General features: G+C 47.9%; 1 protein-coding gene across 8 annotated transcripts in view; it reads right to left on the minus strand.

Moving 5' to 3' along the window:
• ACACA (acetyl-CoA carboxylase alpha) overlaps positions 1–23,038 on the minus strand; it is a 117,370-nt gene that overhangs the window by 5,131 nt on the left and 89,201 nt on the right. For 7 of the 8 annotated variants that reach the window (XM_032707154.1, XM_032707150.1, XM_032707153.1 and 4 more), the window contains 9 exons: positions 19,667–19,810; positions 18,846–18,966; positions 17,113–17,209; positions 15,718–15,814; positions 14,903–15,038; positions 9,557–9,734; positions 9,101–9,213; positions 1,758–1,912; positions 893–1,063 (listed from right to left, as the gene is read on the minus strand). In XM_032707154.1, coding sequence (XP_032563045.1) covers positions 893–1,063; positions 1,758–1,912; positions 9,101–9,213; positions 9,557–9,734; positions 14,903–15,038; positions 15,718–15,814; positions 17,113–17,209; positions 18,846–18,966; positions 19,667–19,810 — 1,212 coding nt within the window. Of the gene's footprint in view, positions 1–892; positions 1,064–1,757; positions 1,913–9,100; positions 9,293–9,556; positions 9,735–14,902; positions 15,039–15,717; positions 15,815–17,112; positions 17,210–18,845; positions 18,967–19,666; positions 19,811–23,038 lie in introns of those variants that run through there. The other variant, XM_032707155.1, reaches the window with a different exon arrangement.

The following is a 23,038-nucleotide window of genomic DNA, read 5'->3' on the forward strand; positions in this document are numbered from 1 at the left end:
CCACAGCTTCTCTGGGCAACCTGTGCCAGGGCCTCCCCACCCTGACAGGGAGGAATTTCTTCCTGCCCCAGGAGCAGGGCCCAGCCCAGCCCTGGACACACTTCAGTAAAAACCAGGATTATTTTATTTTCTTGAACGCTGTGATTGTCTCAAGCCAGTGATGTCACTCCTGGATTTTGCTTATTTCATTGTTTTTCCTTATTATTATTTTAAACTCGTCGGGTTTCGCTCCCTGGCTCTGCCCCTGCCATGCAGCAACATTCCCTGCATACAAAGGAAGATTCCAGGGAAGGGGGGAAAAAAAACCCCAGCCCAGGAAGCTGCGATACAGTCGCAGACCTGCGTAAAGCTCCATTTACCCAAGAATCCCAAAGCTTTTAGTTTAGGAGAATATTTAATACTCTTATTAATCATTTTTAATCCGTTTGCTTTTAATTAAGAAACAGCATGATGCTTCCCTATCAACATATGCCAGGGAGCAGATTAATTGTGGCTTAAGATAACTCTCCTTGATTGGTGTAATGTATTAGCTAACGAGCTGCCCGCTTTTGGAGACGCTCAGACACTACCTTGGAAAGGCTGCTGCCCTCCAGAGAACATTCCCCCCCTTCTCTGGAACCCCTGAGTGTTTGGGACTTTAAAAACGGAATAAAATAAAAATAGAATAAAAAATAAAACTAAAAAAAAAAAATATAATTTAAAACAATAAAATTAAAACGATAAAATAAAACAAAACAGAATATAATAGAATAAAATGAAATAAAATAAAATGAAATAGAACAAAGTAAAATAAAATAAATGCAAGTATAAAAAATAAAAATAAAAAATATATATAAAATATAAAATATAAATATAAAATATAAAATATAAAATATAAATATAAAATAAATACCTTCACTGTCCCTTCAACCTCCACAAACCAGCGCCTCAGCATGGCCTGGATCTGCCCGTCTGTCAGCTCGGGGTTGGCATCGTGGATCTTCTGCTTCACCACATCCTCCAGGAGCAGCCGCCTCAGCCTCCAGTAGAAGAAGGTACGGGAGGTTTTCCAGTCCAGAACATCCTGCCCGAGACACAAGTGGAGAAGGGGAAATGAGTGAGGGCAGTATCTACACGGAGAAGTAAATACACCTTATTCCCAAAGGCAAGAACAGGCTTGGACTCATCCTGTACGTGGTTATACCCCCGGCACAAGAGAAATATGGAGATTCCCATGTCTGAGCTTTGAGGACTTCCACCCTGTCACACCATTTGGTCACCAGACGACACAGAATCATTGAATCCCAGAAAGCTTTGGGTTGGAAAGCTCCTTAAAGGTCCTTAAAGCTCATCTCCTTCCAGCCCCATGCCTTGGAGGGGCTTCCACTAGACCAAGTTGCTCCAAGCCCCATCCAACCTGGCCTTGAACACCTCCAGCCCCCTCTGCCTCCCACAAAACTCCTTCCTTCTGCAAAAAGAGATGGAGCTTCTCCAAGGAGCAGCACAGCCTTGTCTGGGACACTCACACCCAAGGGGGAGGGACTAGAAAAATCTCACTGGCCATGGTCAAGCTGCTGGTGAACCCTGGGAGTGTGGGGTCTCACAGGGACACGGAGCAGGTTCAGGTGCTGGGCTACCCCATGTCCTGGGGCCAGCAAACCATGGAGAGGGCGGCAACAGTCCTGGGGCAGAGGGTTGTCTGTGGTACCGCTGGAGACTGTCCCTTCCCATGTGCCAAACCCTCCAAGCACATCCCCAGGGAGGCTCTGGATACTCACAGTGATGGCCCCTTTCTCCTGCATCCGCCCGGGCGTGTCGTGCAGGTCAGCGAACTGCACGGCCACCTGCTGGTACATGGGCAGCAGGAACTCCTCCCGCTCCTTCAGCTTGGCCTCCAGCTCCTTCCTGTCAGCTGGGCTCAGCTCGGGGGTACCTGCAACCACAGCCACACCTCAGACACCTGGGGAAGCCCGGGGGGGGCAGGGATGCAGCTCCAGGCAGTCCAGGACAGAGCCCAGACCACCAACTCCCAGCAGTGCCCAGCAGAGTCCGAGTCAAATCTCGGAGTTCCAGCCAGGATTTCCTGCCACGGATATTCAGGCAAGAGCTTTGAGGGTGTTTTCACCATGGAAACTCTACTGCATTTAAATGCCAACGATCTGAGCCATCAATTAAGTGACATTTACGGGACTTACTCCTAAAAAAGAATAATGTCCCAACACGCAGTTCATTTAGCAAGGAACACGGACGGTGTAAAACCACCCCCACATTTCAAGTTCTCCTTTAGGCTGGTTCCTGCTGGAGCCCACTCCAGTGGCTCTGGCATCACAGCAGGAAGCCAGAGCAATCCCAGCCCAACAAGAACAGATTAAACCACTGGACAGAAGCTTTACAAACCCCCCCCCAAGAGGGAACACCTTCACACAGCACAAAACCCAATGGCAGAACTCGCTGCCACCGCACCCAAACGGGCTCACAGAAGGTGATCAGGCAAATTCACGCAAGGAAAGTCCATCACAGGCTTCTAAGCATGAAGATCAGATACTAACCTGTTCTAAGCAAGCCTCTAAACCACATCTGGAAGCTGAGACAGCATCCTGGGGGAAGCATCCCACTGAATCTGCACAATGCTCCTGCTCTTTCCATGCACATCCATGGCTCATCCCAGGGCTGCTGCTCCAGAGGGATGAGACCCCAGTGGCCTGAGCATCCCAGTCTCTTGCTCACACACACACACACACACACACACATATATATTTTTTTTCCAAGCCACAGGCCATCCAGACAACGATCCTTTCCAGGGAAGGAATGTTTTTACGTGCCTACCAATATAAATGTTACCTAACCTTTCGAATGCGAGTAAGAAGGTTTTAATTAAGAGAAGCTCCCCTTATAACCTTCAGAATAAAAAATTATCTATATTTATCCACGTTAAACTGCCAGGCTCCCTGCTTTTAATGGCAATACATGCACTTAAGGCAGCACCGCTCGTGAATTCCGGCCTCTGCCACCCAGAGTCCACCCAGCCAGGCCCAGTAATGATTTAGGTGAGATTAACAAATATGTCAATGTCTATTTTCTGCTTAATTTAAAAGCAGCGTCTATAAAGATTTTTGACTTCTGAACCCTGTTCTCCTGGAAGAAAGAAGGTAACAATGAGGAGGGGGGATAAAGAGTGATTATCCCATCATCGATCGTTTGTCAGGAGCATTTCTTATTCACTGGACTATTGTAAAAAGCTAAGCTCTCGATCAATCCCGTAAGCCCCCTGTACAATTAAATATCTGGGAATGGTTTTCTTTCTTTCCTAGTCAGATCTTGAGGCCTCAGGGTTTTTCAGAAAGCCGGGGCTTTATTTATTTATTTCTCAGGGAGGGAAAAAAAAAAAAAAAGAAGTCTTCTTCCACAAATCTTACCCTGGCAAGGAGAGGGGAGTTAAAATATGGGATTCCTTTGCTCTAAAGGTACTTGACAGTTAATGAAACTGTTCAAGTTTAAATCATAGGAACATTATAGACCTCTAGGTATGGATTGGCTGCTAATCAATAGGGAAACAAAAGAAGAAGCACTCTGAGACAGCCACATTCCAAGAGGAGGGAATGGCATGCAGGTGGGGCACCACGGCAATTTAAAGGAAGAAAGAACATGTGTGACCTTCCCAACTTGGCAAGCAGCACAGGACACTCTCCAAGGCAGCTCTGGAAGTGCCATGAAGTGCCACATTTATCCTGGGCTGCAGTTTGCTCTGCAGCCTCCACAGCCATCCCTACGGATCGTGCCGGGATCACCCCGGAGCGATCAGAGGAGGCCGTGTAACATCTTCATCCTGCTCCCAACACCTCCAAAGCCCACCATGGGTGGTGAACACACCAAGACCTCTTTGTTCTGCAGAACTGTCTTTTCTCTTCTCTTTTTCATTCAGTAGCAAAACTGCCTTAAACAGGTTGAACAAACGCCCCGGGGAAGCGGCAACTTTGGGGTACCCGAAAGACTTAGAGAGTCCAAGGCTCACCAAACCCCTCTGCACAAACACACCCAGTTAAACCAACAAAGCCTGTGGTTTAAAACCACACATAGGAAATGTTCAACCTAAAATGTTCCTAGATGCATCCATACAGGATGTATTTATTCCCAAATGCTTCCTGGAGGAAGCTGGTGGCTCGTGCCTGCCTGTCTCCATCATCCCCTCTCTGCCATCTCCCCCATGGGGTGACTCCAGCCTCCCCATCCAGCTGCCACAGCCTGGATCATAGCTTCCCACAACCTTTAGGAGCAGAGTGGGGTTTTTAAATATGGTCAGTTTAACAGGTTAAACAAAATGACCTCGAGGAATGCTACCAGAGGTTCCCTCTGACTGCAGAGCTGCTCCCTCTGCTCAGGGAGCTGCTGAGTCCATGTGCTTGTTTATGGCTCCTAAGCTGTTCCAAGGTGGGGTTTGCTCCCTCACCCTCAGCACAGCCAAGCACTTCTTGTCCATTTTCCTGCTTTTTCCTCAAACAAGCACTCAAAGACCTGGGCAAACCCAACCTGCCACCACAGAGACCGGGTGTGACCCGTCCTTGGTGCCTCAGGATCCTCTTACCTGAATCTCACCTTCTCTTCCTCTGCCTTTGACAAAACTCTAGCCAGACACAAATTTTTTCTTCCCTGTGAGGGTGGGGAGGCCCTGGCACAGGTTGCCCAGAGAAGCTGTGGCTGCCCCATCCCTGCAAGTGTCCAAGGCCAGGTTGGACAGGGCTTGGAGCAACCTGGGATAGTGGAAGGTGTCCCTGCCCATGGCAGGGGGTGGGACTGGATAAGCTTTAAGGTCCCTTCCAACCCAAACCAGTTTGGGATTCTATGAAATTCAGCAAAGCAGCCCAGGCAACACCCCCCAGCCCAGCTAGAGGGAGCCCCTCCAGAGGGGAGAGGGAAGGTCACTCAGAGCCACTCACGTCCCCGGAGAGACAGGCATTTTTGGATTGTCTCTTGTTTCTTTAAATGAGATGGCTTGTAATTGCTTCACTAAATATTCAGCAGGATTTATGTTATAAAGGTGCAGCACGAACAGCCAGTGAAGGTCACACATGCTCATGGCACAGGCTTGAAATATCCTTGTACAGCAGCACCGTGGGATGTCCCACCCCTGTCCTTTCCCCCTCTTTGCTCCTGAGGTCTCAAATCCAAACAGGTGAAGGGTGGCAGGGAGGTAATTCCAAAAAATTCCTATCTCCAGCCCTCCTGGGAGGATATCCCAGACACCAACTGTCATGGAGGAACTGAAAGAAAGCAGTGCTTGCTCTTTGAGCCTCAGAATTGTGAATTAACACCAATTTAAACGCAGCAGCACTTGCACGTGGAATTGCCTAAAAAATAAAGTTACAACCTGACTGGGTTTGTCCAAGACTCCATGAGAGATGGAATTGCAACAGCAGCATTTCTCTTGGTTTTTGCTGAAGAAAACAACGGGCATTTTGAGTAATTACGACACTAAGCAAACACACAGCCCCAAAACAGAATTACCAAACTTCAGAACTCAAATCTGACCTTCCAAGCTAAAGCCTGGAATGAGACAGGGCACAGGATGGAAGCTTTTGGCCACTGAGGGAACCAGGCTGTGTCAGGGATGTCCCCAGTCCCAGCACAGCCCTCACAGGTGGGTCAGTCGGGTCAGGTCTGGTCCTGCACCCCAAGATCTTTATTTTCAGAGGGCAACTGCTGTGCTGAAGTGTTGAGTGTTCAATGCCTGAGCGTTCACTCATAATTTGGTAATTTAAGAACAGTTTTGGATGCTCTTTAGCCAAATAAAGTGTGAACCAAGCCAGGAGCCAGCAGCACAGAGTGACTGGTCAGGAACTTAAATAAATTAAATAAATAAAATTAAAAATGCACTCCAGCACACAGGCAACACTTCACAGGATCAGCCAAGGAGGATGTTCACAATATTGCAACACGTGTCAGGTGAGGGGATGCTGCCCTTTTCCTACAGAATAAATACCTCGTAGGAGAAACATGGAAATGCAATCTCCAATCTTTGCTCCACCTGCAGCCATTTTGCCATTCCTTTCATTCATATTCCATCCAGTTTTTGCACCCATTACTCTGTGCCTCTGCCACCCTGCCCAGAAGCTGTGTGAGGACACTGATTTCCATTCCACTCCTACACGCTGTAGTCTAATTGTAATAAATACAGAAAATGGAATATCTGTATTTTTAACTCTGGCCCGAGGCTCACAGTCTGCATCATTCCTGCATTTCTGGGTGCTCCCTGCTCTCCTTGCACACCTAGCCCGGGTGGGAACGTGCTCTGGGGCAGGATAAGGGCCATCCTCTCCCTCCCTGCCCTTTGCTCCGCGCCCGTTGTAAGAGCCCAACTCTGAGTGACACTTTAATAAACCACGGGGCTAATAAACATTTCAGCAATCGTGCTGGAGAATTGATAATGAACAGATTTATGTCAAATTATTCAATATCTGCCAGCCTTCCCTGCTCTCCCACTCCCCAACTGCCAAGTCCAACCCCGGTGTCTCCCGACCGAGCCACCGCTGGAGAGCATCTCCCTTCTCCCGCTCCCCAGCAGCTCCGGGAGGGATGACAGCCACTCAGGGGTTAAAGAGAGGCAGTGAACCCCCAGCTAATGAGTAAGAATTCAGCAGGCAGTGTAAGATAAATGGAGCTTTCTCTGCTTCTGCTGGAGTCAGCATGAACTGCGGCCCTGCGGCTTGTTTGTGGCAAATGGAGTGCGCGAAATATCAAAGGGCAGTGATCCAGAAGAAGACCGACTTTGACAAATTTTAAATTGGCCAGAAAGAAAACCAGCAAAAAAAAAAAAAAAAAAAAAAAAGAGAAAAAAATTATGCAATTCAGTGTGTCCTGCAATCTTGGCTTTCCTGCTGGAATTAGTGGCGAAACAACAGCAATGATCACCCGATGCTGGGAGCAATTACGATCCATCTGGGGGAGATGCTTATCAGTGACTGAAGCTTTTAGAGCTCTCGGTATGTACAGTTGTAAGTGACTTGCTCTTGTGTTGCAGTCATTTTAATTAAAGTGTATGGAGTTTGCTGGGAGTAATTACCCTGTAGAGGAAGAGGGAAAAAGCCCCTGAACAGGCTCCTGCCTCCTCACATGGCATCGGGTTTTTGAGAGTGTTGGCAGAAAACTCCATCCCATCTTTCTCCCTGTGTTTTGTTTCCTGGTGATGCTGCACAGGTCCCACCAGTGGGATCCAAGACAGTGAAACAGGACAGTGATGAGGGTGATGCTCTGCTCCCCAACCCTCCACCACTTCAGGATTTACACACTCCAGCAGCTGCCTTTGTCCAGACTCCACTCCTGGGAACGGATCCATCCTGGGAACGGATCCATCCAGCAGCCACGGGCTCTGTTTGGAGGCAGTGCCTTGGTTTGCTCGGCACAGGCAGTGGGTTTACGGTGAGGTGAAGGGAAACACTCCCAGCAGCAGTGCTGCTGTGCAGGGCCATTTATCTGCACTGCCCCAGCTGACTGCTCAGCACATTCCCTTCCCCAACCACACATCTGATTGCTCCGGACACAGAGCTGTGCACAGACCCTCGGGAGGGGCAGCTCTGGGTCCTGCCTGCCTGAGGACCTCCACTGACACACCCCCAGAGAGCTTTTGTTAGGACCCTGCGCTGGTGCCCACGATTTGGGGTAGCCACGATGTCCCTGTGCTCCTAAAGGGACACTGTCAGGTCTGGCAGAGGTCAAGCGAGGTTTTTGTGGAAAGAACCTCCTTGCTGCCACTGCAAACATTAAAATTGGGCTTGAAGTCATAGGTTCATAGAATGGTCTGGGTTGGAAGGGAGCTTAAAGATCATCTTGTTCCACCCCCTGCCACGGGCAGGGACACCTTCCACTATTCCAGGTTGCTCCAAGCCCCGTCCAACCCGGCCTTGGACACTTGCAGGGATGGGGCAGCCACAGCTTCTCTGGGCAACCTGTGCCTCACCACCTTCACAGGGACGAATTTCTTCCTAATATCTAATTTAAACCTACTCTGTCAGTTTGAAGCCATTCCCACTTGTCCTGTCACTCGAGGCCCCTGCAAATAGTCTCTCTCCATGTTTCTTGTAGGCTCCCTCAAAATACCATCATTAAAAAAGAGAGAAAATATCTTGGATGCAATCAAAGCCCTTGGTAAAACTGCTTTGCAGCCAGACCTCTGATCCCAGCACCCCCTCACCCTTCACCGCTATTATTCTCTTCCTGAAGTGCATCAGAAGGGTTGTTTTGTATACAAATTGTTGCCCTGCCATAAATTAAAAAAAAAGCCAAATAATAAAATGTAACTGCAGCAATAGCCAGGATTTATCAGTCATTTGCAGAACACTTTTCCTCCTGAAGGATCCCAAAAGGCTTTATAAATTCAAACCATACCCATGTCGCACGCTTCTCCCACCACTGAAATGTAGTCAATTTTGGAGGTAAAAGGAGGCTCTGTGAGATTATACTCTTACAGTAAGAGCTAGTAAAGAACTATTTAAAGAGCCTATTCCCCCAAGAGAGGACATATCTGATATTAAGTGCATTTTGCTGAACACTCTGTATTTTGGGCTGTTGAGTGCTGGGATCACTCGGAGCGGAAGGCACGGTAATAACACGGCACACGCCGTGCTGGGCCAGCACCGAGCACTGCACAGCACCCCCTGTGCACAGAGAGGAGGAGAACAGCCCTGATTCCCTTGGAACTGAGGAGCACACAGATGTCATCACTGCAAACGGCCTCAGACACCCAGTGACAGACCAGCAGCACAAAATGCCTTTGACCAAATTCCTGGTTATGCGAAACGACACCAGCGGAAGGGTTGGCCTGCGAGGTTTTAGTGAGCTGAGCAACTGCTGGGAGGGAAACTGGACTCAAGCATCTGCAGTAAGGGTCTGTTGTGAGATCCAGTCAATAAAACATATAAATAAAAAAAAGAAATCAGTATAAAAAGACGCCATTTACCCATACCCCAGGTGTGCTAAACACAGGAATCTCCTCGCACGGACATACACGCTGCTGGTCTCATCTGGTTTCTTCCCAACTTAGACACCAGTAAATAGTCAGGAATTTGATCCAAGGCCTCAGTGCCCCTTTTTGGGGTCTCTCCCACCCACCAGCCCCCCGTTGACGTACCGAGGCGCTCGGCCAGGCGGATGTACACGGGGTCCACTCGCCGCATCGTCTTCACCAGGTCCTTCCGCCGGAATCGGATCTCCACCGTCCCCTCCGGCTCCAGGATCCCCCCTCTGAGCAGTGATGGGAAGAGAGAAAAGAAAGGCACTTTCAGGTCATCCGACAAGGGGAAACACAGAATGGAATGATTCACTGTGTGGAAGGTAAGAGAATGGGGGAGGGAGACAAAACAGAGAGAGAACAAGACTCCTCTTAGCTGTGATTTATCCACACCAGAAACACCCACGAGGCTCCTCGGGGGTCACGCCCGGGGAGGTGCAGTCCCTCAATAACAAAGTGCCCCACCAAGCTGGGAGGTTCTGAGGCAGTTCTGAGGCTGGGAGGTTCTGGGGTTGGGAGGTTTTGAGGTTGAGAGGTTCTGGGGCAGTCCTACCCCCAGGGAGGAGGGGCCCGTACCTGCTCTCGCGGTCCGCGTACATCTCCATGTGCCGCGGGTTGATGGTGGGGTCGATGACGACCCAGGAGCCGCCCCGGAGCTCCCCCTGCGGGGGGATGTAGATGAGCACGGGCTGCCGGTACTCCCGCAGGCCATCCACGATGTAGGCACCGAACTTGAGCACCTGGTCATACATGTCTGGGGAGAGAGGACACAGAGCCTGGGGTCACGGCATGTCGGTGCTCCGGCCCTGCCGCGCTCGGTCACGGCGGGGAAAAACACCATTGCTCAGCTCTTCCCACTCCTGCTACGACTCCAGCTGTTGTTATCCGCAGCTGGGAGAGATGGGGCTGAGAAAGGAGGTGACAGAATCGTAGAATCATGGGATGGTTTAGACTGGAAGGGACCTTAGAGCCCAACTCGTTCCACCCTGGTGAAGGTCAACAAAGCCAGTCTGGAGGGAGAACCAGGACCAGAGTAGGGATATTGTAAGACCATGGAATCATAGAATGGTTTGGGTTGGAAGGGACCTAAAAGATCACCTCATCTTGTTCCACCCCCTGCCATGGCCAGGGACACCTTCCACTAGCCCAGGTTGCTCCAAGCCCCATCCAACCTGGCTTTGGACACTTCTAGGGACGGGTTCCTCTCTAGGCAACCTGTGCCAGGGCCTCATTACCCTTATATTAAAAAATTTCTTCCTAAAATCCAAACTGAATCTACCCTCCCTCAGTTTAAGGCCATTCCCCCTTGTTCTATCAGTGCAAGCCCTTGTGAAAAGTCCCTCTCCAGCCTGCAGGATGTTCCCACACCATTCCTGCTCCCAGACATGGCACCTCCACTCTGGAAATCCAGTCTGGTGACTTCCCATCAAAACACATCTACTCACAGGGCTGCAGGTCCTCAGCTCACACCAGCCCCTCTACAGCAGGTGCCCTGGAGATGATCCATCCCTGATTCCCAGCCAATCCAAGGAGAATTCCCGCAGTTCAGGAAGTCAGGCTGGGTATTTCTGAACTCAACACGAGCACAAGCTGCCCAATGTCAGACTCACTGCCCTGCACCTCTCCCACAACTCACGTAACGTGCATAAAAACACACCTGACAGCAACAGAGCTTTTCCAGATCTTCATAAAAATGTGTGTGGGGAGGGATGGGAAGCAGCATCCCGCTCTCCTTCCATTAAAATTTGTTTAAGGCATTTTGCTCAAAATTAATAAGAACAACTCCACTGTGTAAAGACACTACATTGAAAATATCAGCCCCAAAGGTGATTTAAATAAAAAGAGAGAAAGGGAAGGCAAAAGAATTTCCATGAGATGGTATAGTTTCTAATGGATACAGTTTGTAATGGAAACAGGCACTCTTGAATATATATATTTTGTTACATATAATTATATATGGAAGTATTAAATCAAATATACAAGAAATGAAAAATAGTTATTAGGATCATCTAGTCCATCTCTTTGTTCACACAGGACTGTTCTTCCCCAGTGCTTCTGAAAGCTTCCATTTAGAAATCCCACACAATAAATCTACTGCTTCTTTAGGGGCATTTCCACAGCCAAACAGATGAGATTTTCCTCAGTGCTCAGCCAAACTTCCCCTCCTTCCCCATTAATTTCATGTTACTACCCCTTGTCCCACCCTACATAATCTCTCTACTCCTTCAGGCTCACTACAAATAGCAGGAGGCTTTTCAGTGGGTTTTTTCCCTTAGACACTACAGGAATTCATCCCTCATCTCTCCCAGGACACTATCCCGACCCCCTTCATCATTTTGCTTCCTTGCTTGGACCCTCCCAGTTTGCCTAATTTTTTAAAACACCAATGCAGAGAGCAGGAAAAATAAGGAGCTCTATTTATATATCCCACACACCTGCTGTAATAAACAGTCTGAAAAGACTGAGACTTTTATTCATCTAAAATTCTTCTATCACTTGAGAAAACCACCATTTCTGGGGAGGAACGAGACTCCAGCCAAGGTCCACTTGTCATTTAACCCTCATTTCAGTGTTAAGCATTAACATGAACATAATCAAGCTTTTGACTCCTTGGGAAACACACACACACTTTTTTACATTATATAAATATACATACATATATATATATATATACACACACACTAACATATATAGAGCAAGTGAGAGAGGTGTATAAAATATATGTGGTATGTATACATATATATATATATATAATATCTATATATATTTGCACTGATGTGATCTCCACTTCATTTCCAAGGTCATTGTCCAAGTACCCAAGAAAAGGAATTTCATGTTATTTAAGAGAGATCCAATTCTGACAAAGAGAAGAACAATTTATTCCCTCTAATTGGGAATAAATATAAATCCTGGCAGAGACAGTGGGGACTAAGAACCAAACAAACTCCAACCTTTCCCTTTGTCCTGAGCAAAGAAAAAGACTCAAAAGGGGTGACAAATTTATTACTAATTATACAATTATTTTATTATGTAGTGCTAGTAATAAACCACTTGAAGTACTTTCAGCTAATTCCAGTGTTAAGAAAATAATTGCTTGATTCAAATTATTTTAACTGAATTAATCCTTTACTAGACATTTTTTACTAGTGCTACATAATAAAATAATTATGTAATTAGCAATACATTTTTCACCCCTGCCACGGGTATATATTTTACTCAGGTGAAGTGCAGAAAAGAGCAGCACCACTTGTTTGAACAGGGCAGGGGGAGGAGGAGCAGAGAAACTGGGGGAACTCGGTTCTTCCTCAGAGCTCCAAACCTCCTTTGGGTTTAGCAGGTGGTATTGGGAAAGTGTTTTATTTACCAGGTGCCATCAGGTGGTCAGGGGAGTATTTCTGTGCCTACAGATCTCTCAGGATCAGCCTTTCAGAGCCATGGAGGAGGAGGAACTTCAGGACCCTATGGTTCTGTACTCAGTTAAGTCTTAACTGTTCCATTTGCCTGCACTTTGAGTGGAAATTCAAAAAATGTCTATTTTTAAGAAATAAAAGTACAGTTGATAAAGATCACATAAATCCTGCAAAGACAGCCCAAGGCACCTGCCAGTGGTGCCCACATCTGACCTCCACAACACACGACCTCCCTGATTTACCTCAACATCCTATTTGAGTGTGAAACTATAAAATATTTGCCATACTGGGACAGCTGCCTCTTCTTGGCAGTTCTGCTGCATTCTCCACTCCTACAAAGGAAAACAGAGCACCAGCTTTACCTGCTGCAGGTGGTAGGGGCCCCGTGGTGCCCAGTGCTCTGTGCTCCAGTGCCTTGGCAGGGTGCAGACTCCATAAACTTAATACTGTGACTAACACACTTAACTGTGTTCAAAACTAACCCCAGACACTTCCACCACCACCGTGAGCCAAGAACACCACAAACATTTTAAGAACAGGCTGTTCTTAATAAGCCACTTGCAAGGTGGAGATGCTGCAGAAGTGCCCCAGTGTTGGGTTTGCAGGAGGGCAGGGAGTGCTCACAGAGCTCTGTCCTGGTCTCTGCTGCTCTGAGCATCGGTGTCCACCCCACACAGACCCCAAGCCTGCTGGCAGCTCTTATCATCACACCATGTGTGTAAATATTGGCCCTCAGTGCACCAGCCGTGCTGGGAAGGCTGCAGACAGCTCTGTGCATCCCCACCGTGCCGGGCAACGTGCCCTGAACCTCCGAAGCTGGAACGGATCTCACCAGCTTGGCTGCATTATCAGATGGGACCTGAAGGTAAACACCAGGCAACGTTGGCTGAGGCACATCGTGCCCCCTCACAAACCCAGGACACACAAAACCCCGCCGCCAGCCGGGGGGCTCCGGGGTTTAAAACCGGCGCTTTTTCATTCCGCCGGGTTATTTTTTCTTTTATCATTAGCATTATTATTATTATTATTATTTTTTTATCGTTATTTATAACCTGTCCCGGGCAAAAATAATAAGTAAAACACGAAGCCCCAGCCGTGAGTGACCCCGCAGCACAGTTTAATGTCGTGGGGATTTGCATCCTATCAGCCCGTCCCCGCCGAGCCCGGGACCCCGGTGCTAATTTCCAGCGAATTTCACGCTTGATGTCCCCCCGTCGTGGGTCAGCGCCGGTTCGCCCAAATAAACCCCCGCCAAATGGCTCCTCCATCTAAATATTCAAGCCAGTTTTTTGGTTTTTTTTTCCATAATTTAATTTTGCATTATGCTGAAGAGCCTTCTGGCCGGAGAGAGCTCGTTGGGGGGAAACCGCCGGCACCGGCGCCGCGAGCCGCCGTTATTTATGGCGTTATTTATTTATTTTACGGCGGGAATTAGACCTCCTAGGCCGACTGGGGAGGAGGGGGGTATTTTTTTTCCCCCTCTTTTTTTTTTTTTCCCCCTCCCCCCTCCGCTAATGTCAATTTTCAGCATAGCAAGAGCTGTCTCTAATCTTTTCCTACTCATTACACACAATTTTGGAGTCATTTTACCCACAGTGCAGTCGGCTCCTGGCAGTGTGTTTGTGTGCACTGAGGGGTGGCATAATTGTTTATTTTCCCTCCCTGCATAATCCCCAGTCAGCACTGAAACCAAAACTGCAAACAACTCCCCAAGGGACACAGAGAGTGTCAGGAGACACCACCAGCAAACAAGAGGCAGGAAAATGCACGGAGCAAGGTGCCAACTGCAATGGCTCTGTCCTTCCCTCCTCTTCCTCCTCCTCCTCCCAGCTGGGGAGGAGTAAGTTGGGATATGCAATATAAATATTAACAACCTCGTGCTGCCTCTTTCCACCTTGGGCTTTTAGTCCCAAATCCAGAACTAAACTCAGTTTCTGAGGAACCCAGCAAAGTGCACTGGCAAAGCCAGATCTGACATTTTAAGGCAAAATAATATTAAAGGTCTAAATAAGGTAAATAAATAAAGTAAAATTACATCAGCAACTTGTTGTGTGGTTGGGAAAGCAAGTCACAAAGGGAGAAAGCAGCAGCACATGGAGCAGAATCCATCCTGAAAGGTAACAGGTATTTTCCAGAGGAAATAATTTTGCCACCTTCTGCCACCTCCCATCTTTGCATCTGCCAACTCAGAGGCTTTGCTTTGTGTCCTTCTAATGAGACAGCAGAGCCCAGCAGCCTCTGTCACCCTGTGAGCCTTCCAGAGCAGGAACTTCCACTGCACTTCCACAGTTCCACAGCACATCAGTGCCCCTGTAACTCCTCCCCTGTGCTGATGAGCTGCCACACACAGGTAAGAGGCCTCTTACCTCTTTAACTTTTTTAAATTCCAAAGGAGTGATCTCACACTCCTGGCACCCCACAAAATTCAGAGCAGGACTGTGTGGTGCCCTCTGAGCAGTCAAGACAAACCACCCTCCAGGACACACCAACAAGGATCCAAAATGCTGGTTACCTTTCATTCCACCAGAGAAACCTCTCCAGTTGGCAAAGACCATCAGGGGCAGCCCTTCCCTGTTGAAGTCCTTGATGGCCTCTGCAGTCTTGAAGGCAGAGTCAGGGAACCACACCTGACCAGCCTGCTGGATTATCTGTTGGGAAGGAGAATCCACTGTTAAGCCTTGGAACACACCCATGTAAGAGATGGCAGAAAAACACAGAAACAGACTCAACAGTGGCTGAGATGTGGGATAAACAATGAGGGATGTAGCACGTGGAGTGCATGGGATCTGCTTGGCCACGGAAAAATTGGGACAATCCTTTTGTCACCAATATCAACAGGAGCATTCCCAGTCACTTAGCTAAGAATACAGATGGTATGGAAAGCCTGACACTATAGTTGCTGTAAGGAGGGGAAGAAGGAAGGAAGAGAAAGAAAAGGAGAGGAGAAAATCCCAAAGGGATGAGGCAGGGCCAGAGCTGTGGAATCGGAAAAGCAAAATGTCAGAGTAGGAAGACCATGAAACCCTCTGGTCACAGTAAGTGAGCAGGGAAGTGACTTTTGCTTGTCACATCTCCTGGGCCCTTGTCCCTGCACCTCATCTGAGTCCTAAGGGAAGCAGGACTGCTGGGGAACGTGTCTCCTGCAGGAATGGCCAACACAACGCTCCAGGTACCCCTCCCAGCAGCTGCCCGGTGTTCCCACCTCACCAGGGAATGGTTACACATTTGTACCACATTTGAGGGGGAAAAATCCCACCCAAACAGGTGCTTCTTCCACAGAGACATTTGCAGAGGACAAACAAGGAACAGGGCAAGTGTTCAACCCACCTTGGCCTCCGAGTCCAGGTTTGCAGGATCAGCAGGAATGCTGAGCTCCACAGTTCTTGTTTCTACGGCAACTACTCCTACAGGTATTCCTCCCAGCCTGGAAACAAGGCAGACAAATCAGAATTCCTATTTCAACTCTTACACAACTAGATAGTTTTTCCAATTTGCATCAAAATACCCAGGAGAGACAAATAACACATCAAACAGTGGGAGCAGCATTCTGGCCTTCGGAAGAGCAGGGACGAGCGGCTGGAGAGCACCAGAGGAGAAGCCACAGTTCCCAAAGCCAAATTCAGTTCTAAAAATGGGCACGTTCCTCACCAGAAATTAAACACAACAAACCAAAACCAAATTTTGAATGATACATCCACATCTCCACACCACCCTTCACCTGCCATCATCCCGAGTTTGGGATTGACACCAAATCCAACCACCACTTCCCACAAAAGCCACCGTGCTGCCGATGACGGCTCCACATTCCCAGGACAGAGTCCCAGCAGAGCCCACACTCCCTCCTCAGCCACCCCAAGCTGGATGACACACATACAGGCAGGGAAGAGACAGGGCCCATGTGCACTGAGGGGCTGGAAATATTCCCATTCCCTATGATTAAGAGTCTGCTGGAACCCCGTAATTGCAGAAGCCGTCTTAAATCGGTAACTTATAACTTCTATATTAGGGCCCATGTGACCTAATAAAGAACATCTTTATCCAAGTATTACAGTTATTTATTGAACTTGAAAACAGCTCAAAACAACTTCTGTTTTCCATAATACTTCATATAAATTTTATCAGGCCAGCACATGAAGATGCTACATCTTGTTTTATAGTGTGTCCCTGGACAAGTTGCCATAGAATAATAAAAGACAATTTACAGCCAACAGCACACATATTCCAAACATACATACAAGAGATGAGTTTTGGCAGCACTTACAGTAAAAATCCCAGAAGAATACATTCATATTTGTTTTTTTTTCAAAGTGCCACTGCTTTTGAAAGGAGTCTGTTTCATTTGTGTTATATATCCCTGCTGTGTGAGAGTCCAAAGCCACTTGGAATTTGTCAGAAGAAAGGAACTGCAAGCAAAGCTGAGCGTGGGCCTGGACAGAGCAGCTTCTGGCTTTGCCAAATCACTGATTTCCACTCCCTGGCACAGGGGCCTAAAAGCCTTTAAATCACAGAATTACAGAATCATGTAATGGTTTGGGTTGGAAGGGACCTTAAAGATCATCTCATTCCAACCCCTCACCGTGGGCAGGGACACCTTCCACTAGATAGACACAGGTACACATGTAGAGAGAAATAAATAACCACAGGACATTGTGTTCTACACAAATGCAAAGGGTAACCAAAACTTGGTTTCTACAATTGTCTGAAACACCTCTCAGAACTCACCTTGCTCTCCCCACCACGACTGTCTGTGCCCAGGGCTGCATGATCTCCATGAACGAACCGTTGTCGAAGAACCCGCTCAGCCACTGCCCCTTCTGATCTAGAGGGAGAGGAAAACAGGGAAATATCAGAGGAGGACAGAGGGAGGGAGGTTAAAAAAGAGAGTATCAAAGCAGCAACTGAAACTTGCTTGAAAATTCCACCTGGGGAACGTGGCACTGTCTCCTTATTTATTTATTTTTAAATAGATGACAATACAAGGGAACATTAGACAGCAGAGCATTTGTCTGCCTTCAGCCATCGTGTCTTATTTCATTTCCTAGTCTGCATAAAGGCAGCAATTTATCAGCAAAAGCATCATTTATTGTTAAACGATGGGGTTCGGGTAGCAGAGGGACTTCCCCTGCTTTTAAATAAATAACTCTGGTTTTGTCAAGACTACAAACATTTGTCAAAAAGGCAGTAAAGTCATTAAAGATGTTTTTCAAAACACCTATTTCTATTTGAAAACTTATCTCACATTTTCTCCCTTGATTCTGCCTGATCTTTCCTTTAAAGAAGGAATGTTGTACAGACCCAGGAACTAAATATGAAAATTTTGATGGTGTTTTAGAACTCAGACACAATTACAGAAAACACATCGCCCTGGGGGCACCTGCTTTGCACTAGGGCTTTGGGAAGCTCTGCAAAAAAAAAAAAATCCACAAAAAAGTCCCCAAAAAACCCCAAATGCCTCCCAGCTTCACCCCTTGGCACACAGCTCCCGAGGAACTTTTTAATCTGAACAAGCACCTCTGCTTCTGCAAACCCAAGTCCAAAACCAATTAAAAAGTGGAGATCCAAGCACAGTAACCTCTGCTGACTTAAACAGGATGGAGAGTGTTTTATCAAGACCAAACTTGTAATTACTGTGTTCTACATTCCTTGCCTCTGTGGCCCCACTGTAAAATGTGACCATCCATTTCAAAATTATCTCTTTATCGCAAGCCCAAAGCTGATCGTTTAGATTCTGGCCTCGTGTCGGGCGTCAGTTTGAAGAATATCACGGCAATATCTCCTCTAATAAATGGCTTTAACTTTTCACCTAGGAGATATCTGCTTTAACTTATCACAGGGAATCATCTGCTTTCCCTAACGCTTCCACTAAATTAAAATCTGAAGTCACTCGATTTGGGAGCCGGCGTTAGCGGCGCTCAGACAGCTGGATGAATTACTTGAGAGATGATGAAAAAATATTATCCAAAACCAGAAAACTTAGTTTATCACAAATCTCATTTTAGCCCCCCAAACTCATTAATAACAGCAGGAGTAATGGTCACCCAGTTTGCAGCTTGCACCTACACAGGCTGCAACAACCCCAGCGGGGGTTCCGTGGTTTGCAGTGGTGCCAATACAATAATTCCCCAAGATCTGCAGGAATACTGGGATTCCTTCACCATACAGACCCTTTGTGTATGGACTTTCCTCTAAATCGTAACAAAATCTATAAAAGTAACTATTCTAAGTAACTACATAACCTATAAAAGTAATAGTTGTAGGTGACCTCGAGCACTCAGAATTTACATCCTATTTTTAGATATTACATAAAAATATTTATAAAATTATATTCAAATTGTTTAGAACAAATTATTTCGTAAACTCTGAAATATATCTGGATTGCAGACATAAAGCCTTGCCAACAAGTACTGAAACCAAGGTGTGCCACTGCATGTCCTGGCCACCACAGAGGGACGTACTCGGGTTGGGGCGCCCAGCCAGCATCCAGCGAGGGTCATAGGGAGCCTTGGTGGGCACAAAGTCAATGGTTCTGTCTATAGGATCCTTGGCTTTGAGGATAGGCACAGGGCTGTGTATATTCTAAGGGAAAAAGAAAAATATTGAAGGCAGTGATTCTCCCGAACCAAACCCCAGCTCCAAAGGACGTGCTCAGATTTCTCTTTCCCCCACTGCACACCTCTGAGACTGATGGGACCCCAGAGCCTTGCCAGAGCCTGAAGAGACTTCCAAAGTGCTCCATCCTCTCTCAAACCCCCCCTTTGGCCTCCTCTGGCACACACTGTGCTTAATTTGCTCTTGAACTTGTGGCATATCCAGATAAATGAGGGGCTGCAATTTAATCTCTGGAAGGTGACCAGGGCTCCTGCCTCCTTCCATGCCCTCCTTCCTGCAGGAAGGTCACCTGTGTGTTCATGTTGTTCTCTTCCTGGCTGCAGAGCAGCTCACACATATACATCAGCTCTGCAAATTGCTGCCTCAGAGGGGATTTTTGGAGTCATTTCAGCCAGAGACAGCCCAGTTATGGCAGAAGGTCCTGTGGGCAGCAGCCAGGAGGCTGATGTGAAGATACCCCAGGCAGTTCCAGGCTGCCCCATATTCCTGCAGCATTTTAAGACAAAATCTACTTTATTTACTTAATTCCATAATGCCCACCAGTCTAAACCATTGTGTAGGACACCATAACAACACAGAAAAAAACCCCCAGACAGAGAGAGCACCCGGCCCCCAAACCCTGCAAACAGGTAGTGGCACCTTGGGCCTCTGCAGGGCCAGGAATTACCTTTGGCATGTAGGAAAGCCACTGCAGGATGGTGTAGACTCCTTCAAAGTCATCACAGACCGTGTCGTGTGTCACCCCGTTGTTGTGCATGATCTGGATCCCGCCCAGCTGGTTGTTGGAGGTGTAAACTTCCCGTCCAAGCACCTTGGGAAAGGAAAACGGGAAAACCATCAGGGATGGGGTTGTGACGAGGAGGTGTTGGGTAAGGAGAGACACACAAACCCATCCCTGCAGCACCTCATGATCACTTGGGCACGAAAAGGATGGAGCAAAATACTCCCAACAGATCTTCTCAAGCCCCCTGTGCAAGTAAGAGCTTATGGACACTGATCCCAAGGCATCAGAATGGACAGTGATCCCCAGGAAACAGAGGGAAGGGTTACATTGGATATTGGGAAGGAATTCTTCCCAGTGAGAGTGGTGAGGGCCTGGCACAGGTTGCCCAGAGAAGTTGTGGTTGCCCCAGCCCTGTAAGTGTCCAAGGTCAGGTTGGAGCAACCTGATCTGGTGGAAGGTGGCCCTGCCCATGGCAGGGGGGTTGAAATTAGGATTCCTTCCAACCCAAACCATACTGGGAATTCTACAATCCCCAAGGGGAATGATACAAGTGGGGAAACTGAGGCAGGGGGCAGTTTTACCCCTTGCCCTTCCCCAGGCAGCAACAGAGCCAATACACGTCTGAGACCAGCTCAGCTCACTAATTCCAAATTGCTCCAAGACAACTGGTAGAGTGGTTTTTTGGGGAAAAAAAAACCCAGACTGGTACAGCAAAGACAAAGCCCCAGCAGCTCCTTCGAGAGGCTGGACAGAACAAGGCTGTGGCTTCTCATTCTCTTGCACAGCTCCATCTCTAATCTGAGCCCGGGCACCGCGGCTCTTTTCTCATTCTCCTGCTGTCTCTTCCCATTTGCCCTCTCCCTGACTGATACACTGATCTCTCGGTCACTCGGCTTTCTGCTCCACTGACTCCATATTACTAATAACACCTCTGCCACGGCCAGTTTACCTCATGAAGGCAGGAGCACATCATTACAAAATAAACTCATAACTTTGACATTCTAGCAAATACACGCCGTTTGTTATTTTTATGGGTTGAGTCTTTCTAACAGACAGAGGACATTACACACCTGCTTCATTTGGATCTTAAAAAACCCCTGAAACACACGCAAACGGCCTGGCCTCCCCCACCAAACACCCAGCACTGCTCATTTTGGAGAGAGAAGAAGAGGCAGATGTCACTCAAGGTTTATGTAGAGAATAAACCGAGGCAGAGAAGTTACACAACTAGTCCCAAAAATTTAGAATAAAATGTAAGCACAGTGGTTTAGCTCAGGGATGTTCCTGGGTCTCCCTTCTGAGCTGAAACATCTTCATCTTCCTCTAACAAAATCAGTGCCACGCAAAGCCATGGTAGAAAAGACAGCAGCGTAGATTTAGGTTCAAGGATAAGAAAAGCCCAAGCCTCCAGATGCCAGGCACAAGCCTAGCTAAATGCTTTCCACAGAGGAAAATAAAAATAAAGAGGGTTTAAACTCCCCCTCTCTGAACTAATGCAAACGTATGTACATGCAAAATGGGCCTCTGCTACTGCTTATCTGGAGACACTGCAGACAGCTCAGGTTTAGCACTGCTGACAGGCAATGAAACAGCCTAATATACCGCCTGCTCTGGCCCTTAAATCCCTTTTTGGAGATCAAGATAAATATGCAGCTCCTTCTCCCGAGTGCTGCAGCCATTCCAGAGGAGTGCAGGGCTGTGCACGTGCAATCCCCTGCACGCCCAGCCAGGGCTGTGTTTACCTGGCAGGGCTGGCAGCAGAGACAGCAGGGCCCCAGCCCCAGGGGAAGGTGGTACTGAGGAGTGTCTGGGACATGGATGTGCACAGGTGAGCCCTGGGCAGGTACTCAGAAGGAGCAGGGAAGGGGAGCACAGGGGAGCTCCAAATCACCCCCCGACCTCAGCACAGCCCAAAGGCAGAACAAGCTGCTCCACCCCCAGGGCAAGCACCAGGCACTCAGGGGGGTCAAGAGGATCACAGAATCCCAGAATGGTCTGGGTGGGAAGGGACTTTAAAACTCATCTCATTCCAGCTCCCTGGTCATGGGCAGGAACTACCCCAGGTTGCCCCAAGCTCCATCCAACCTGGCCTTGGACACTTGCAGAGACGGGGCAGTCACAGCTTCTCTGGGCAACCTGTGCCAGGGCCTTACCCTCCTCACTGGGAAGAATTTCTTTTTAATATCCCATCTAACCCTGCCCTCTGGCAGTGGGAAGCCATCCCCCCTTGTCCTGGCACTCCAGGCTCCTGCAGAAAGGTAGCCCAGAGACAGCAAGACTGGGTCTGGGAACACGAGGGCGACCGCTCGTCCCTCGGCTCTGCCACCCCCACTCCCACCTCACAGGGCTCCATTGCTAAAGGTTGACAAGTAATTCAATCTCCAATTAACAATCTTAAACAGTGCAATGCATATTGCTGTGCTAACATTTCCACAAGAAAATATCCAAGGGTACAAGGGAATGTGCTGGAGAAGTCCTGAGCTGAGGCTCCTGAAGACAGAACTTCCAAGAGCACAAAAGCAGCCTTTCCAGCCTCCAAAATATGGTCCTCAACGGGTTTATAGGCATGCCATGTGCATATGAATAATTTTCTAGCTCTCCAACCCATCCTGACCAGCTGCTTTCTCCTTTGAGAACCTGAGCTGCTGGTGAGTTGGGACATTCCCTGCAAAGCTGGGCTGGCCGAGGGCTGGGTTGGCTCATCTGTTTCATCCAAGATGAAGGATCTAAAAAAATGACAGCAGAGGGCTTGAATGGGAATCATTATGCAACATAAGTGCTGTTATTATTCCGAGCATATCATGTGTTTATATCGAATATAAGTGCCAGATTTTTATCCGAATAATTTCAATAATTGCAATTCCCATCCCACAATTTATATCATCTGCCAGAAACCCGAAGCAGAAGAGGCACATGCACGTCCTATAAATAGCCTATTTTTCATAAACAGGCAGAAATGATGGGAATGAATGTCTCATCAGAAAAAAAACGTAGGAACACAATGTAGGAACTTCAAACCTGGCTGCTATTATGTCAAGCCTCGCCAGATCTCAGTGCTCATTTCCAGCACTCGGCTCTTCCCCCACACGGATCGTGTCGTTAGAGGGGAAAACAGCAGGAACAAGAGGAGACCCAAGCTGAGGTGGGATGCTCCAGCATAAACCCCTTCCCCAGCCCAGCCTCTCTGCAAGGCAGTGGGAGCAGAGACAGCTCCTCTCTGCCTGGAGACACAGGGCCCTTCCTGCATCCCCAATCCAGGAATCCGTGCAGTCCCCGCACTTCTAATTTACGAGCGTTCGGTGGGGGACCCTTCTG

Source organism: Chiroxiphia lanceolata, chromosome 20 (genome assembly GCF_009829145.1).
Source record: "Chiroxiphia lanceolata isolate bChiLan1 chromosome 20, bChiLan1.pri, whole genome shotgun sequence".
NCBI classification, from domain to species: Eukaryota; Metazoa; Chordata; class Aves; order Passeriformes; family Pipridae; genus Chiroxiphia; species Chiroxiphia lanceolata.